Raw genomic sequence first — 3,057 nt, forward strand, 5'->3', positions numbered from 1 at the left:
TCAAACTCACTTCCTGGCTGTCTATTTCTCACACACTCCCCGACTGTCTCGCTCACCTACACTCCCTGTCTGTCTCTCTCACACACACACCTTGTCTTTCTCCCTCACACTGCATCCCTGTCTGTCTCTCTCTCTCACACACATTCCCAAACGGTCTCTCTCACAAACTCTCTGTCTGTCTCTTTCGCACACGCTCCCTTTCTGTCTCTCTCTCACCCACTCCCTGCCCGATTCTCTCTCACACACACCCTGCATTTCTCTCTCGAACCGACAACGGGTCTGTCTCTATCTCATGCACTCATCACAACATTGAATGAATTTAAAAATTGGAGTAAAGGGATATTTCAGCACATTCTTCAACTGCACTCTGGACTGAGTCTGGGTCACGACATAAAACGCAGTGTTTGTGCAGCAGCTCAGCAGCTGTAGCATGAAGCCCAATTCCCGCAGAAACGCCGGTAGAAATATAGACTGATAACCTAAATACCACATCCGGCTCCATATCGAAAACACCATTAACACTGCCCATAACAGAATGAAATTTGCCGAGATAATTAACAGTAAAATGATGGATTTTCTTCGGCTATCCATCTCTGGGTCTTTGCGTCTCTCCCCACTGCTATGATCCCGGAGTCTCCTGCGTCCTCTACTGCTCACTAAAATGTGTCTGACGGTGACAGCATTGAGCAGCAGAATCACCATAAATGGGACAAACGGTGTTAGAATGTAATGGAGGAACTCGATTGTTCCCCAGATACGAGAATTCCGAGCATGCTCTGCTGCATCACAAAACCATGGGATGTTCCACAGCAAATACCGACCTGTGAACATAAAATACCAGAAGATGTTCTTTAAACAGCTCAGCACAATCACTGTTCCCAGAACCACAGCCGCCGTTTTCTCGCTGCAATATTTCCTTTTCAGCTTCTGGCAACAAATCGCCACAAATCGATCAAAGGTGAAAGTGACGGTGAACCAGACAGAACAGTCTGTGGCTGCGTAAAGCAGGATGGCGTGAATATTACACAGGGGGATGGAATACAGGAACTGAAACTGTTCCGGATAAACAATGGGAATGTGTCTCAATATCACATCCAGGAAAATGACCAGTAGATCCGCCGCTGCCAAGGCTACCAGGTAGCGAGTGACACATTTGGAGAGCCCGCATTTTCCCCGAGATAAGATCCCAATCGTCAGCAAGTTAACTGTAAGGTAGGGGAATAAATAGAGAAATTATACATCAGTCTAGGAGCAAAGTTACCAGTTTGCTTGAGGCCTTATTGAGATTTAAAGTCTGTTCCTGTATCCAGTGATGTACTGAAATGATCGAAGCTGAAAGAACAAGAGAAGTGTTGTAATAGGGTGGAAGGCAGGAGAGATTAAATGAAAATTGCACACGGGGATGGAATACAGGAACTGAAACTGCTCCGGATGTGACTGAAATGTTAAAATCAATGTTAATCATAATCCTTCCCCTCCCTCACGTCCCTGTCTGGTTTAAAATCTGATCCATTTCTATTCTCTCCCAGTTCTGATGAAGGGTCATTGACCTGAAACATTAACTGTGTTTCTCTCTCCACAGGTGCTGCCAGACCTGATGAATATATCCAGCATTTTCGGTTTTTATTTCAGATTTGCAACGTCTGTTGCACATCGCTCTTGAGCAGGAAATTAAATGTTGGACTGCCTGAGAGATTCCCTCAACTGTGGCGGGCAGCACGGAATTCAATTATTTCAAAGCAATAATTGGGAATGTGTCGACTGAAAAATCAATGAAACAAATAATCTCGATCGTCACGAAGATAAAGCTAAACAAGGGAATTTGTCAGGATATTTTACTCCAGGTTGGGAGTGAAAACAGCAGTTTCAAGGAGTTTAGGATGACAATAGCACATTTGTTGTTGTATTCAGTATGCAGTGAATTATCTTCCCAGTGAGAGGAATTGCTGCTGGAGACAGGGAGCTGAATTTAGTGGAGCCAGTGGGGTTCCTGACGGCGGGCAGAAAATATGAGCGTACCCTGTCATAGAAATTCAGAGCCTACACTCCGTGTGGCTCTTCAGCAATTAACTGCCTGGTGTCGTGGTCCACATCCCTTAAAGGATGGGAATCCCATCTGCCAAAGCTGCTGAACAATCATGGCCAGCTGCTCACTAGTATCGGCAACGCCACTGAGAGCAGTGGAACTGCCAGTATTACACCCTTGACCCATAGTGCCCGAGACACATAGGTAAGTCTGGCGATGACACCACGCACAGTCAGCTGATCGGAGCCAGTGCCGGTAACACAACAGGTCTGGGACCAGGCCCATTGTTAGAGTCCCGGACCCGACGTAAATCAAGTGTTGCAGCAGGGGATTGCCAGGGAGCAGGGACTACTGTTGCTATTACACCAGACCTGGGCACAGGAGCAGCCTTGGAGTCCCATACCCCAGGTGAGTTGGCTGGTATTGCCAGTGCCAGTGTGGTAACCCTTGGAAAATGGGTGATGGTACTCGCTTAGTTTGGGGGTGTTTCAGGGAGAATCATCTTTGCTGCCAGGGCCCATCCATGGGCCACAGGTTACCGAGGGAGCAGGCTACAGTTCACAATGTTGCAATTTTCAGAACTCATGAAGTGTGGAAGTCTAGTGATGAGCGAGCAAGATAGTAATAGAATTCATGAGGGCACAAACAGGGTGATGGACTGGGCAGAAACAATAACCACAAATTGTATTTCTACAGCACTACTGCGAGGTGATGCATTTTGGAAGATCCAATTCGAGAGTGAACTATACAGTAAATGGAAAAGTCCTGGGGAAAATTGATGTCCAGAGAGATTTGGGTGTTCAGGTCCACTGTTCCCTGAAGGTGGCAACGCAGGTAAATAGAGTGGTCAAGAAGGCATACGGCATGCTTTCCTTCATCGGACGGGGCATTGAGTACAAGAGTTGGCAGGTCATGTTACAGTTGTATAGGACTTTGGTTCGGCCACATTTGGAATACTGCGTACAGTTCTGGTCGCCACATTATCAAAAGGATGTGGATGCTTTGGAGAGGGTGCAGAGGAGGTTCACCAG

The 3,057-nt window shown here is 46.8% G+C and overlaps 1 protein-coding gene across 1 annotated transcript; it reads right to left on the reverse strand.

The window, feature by feature from the left end:
- Positions 1-285: 285 nt before the first annotated feature.
- Positions 286-2,311, reverse strand: LOC137362354 (probable G-protein coupled receptor 139). Its single transcript, XM_068026765.1, has 2 exons — positions 2,257-2,311; positions 286-1,205 (listed from the first exon to the last, which is right to left on the reverse strand). Exons 1-2 carry the CDS (start codon positions 2,309-2,311, stop codon positions 286-288), a joined length of 975 nt encoding a protein of 324 aa, XP_067882866.1.
- Positions 2,312-3,057: the final 746 nt, after the last annotated feature.

The sequence above is a fragment of the Heterodontus francisci genome, unplaced genomic scaffold (genome assembly GCF_036365525.1).
Source record: "Heterodontus francisci isolate sHetFra1 unplaced genomic scaffold, sHetFra1.hap1 HAP1_SCAFFOLD_236, whole genome shotgun sequence".
In the NCBI taxonomy this organism is placed as follows: Eukaryota; Metazoa; Chordata; class Chondrichthyes; order Heterodontiformes; family Heterodontidae; genus Heterodontus; species Heterodontus francisci.

Bases quoted from the DNA above. Each gene is read 5' to 3' on its own strand.
- LOC137362354 (XM_068026765.1), bottom strand. From the start codon at position 2,311: ATGGGCCTGGTCCCAGACCTGTTGTGTTACCGGCACTGGCTCCGATCA. The intron at 1,206-2,256 runs GTGCGTGGTGTC...CCTACCTTACAG, and splicing joins CTGGCTCCGATCAGCTGACT to TTAACTTGCTGACGATTGGG.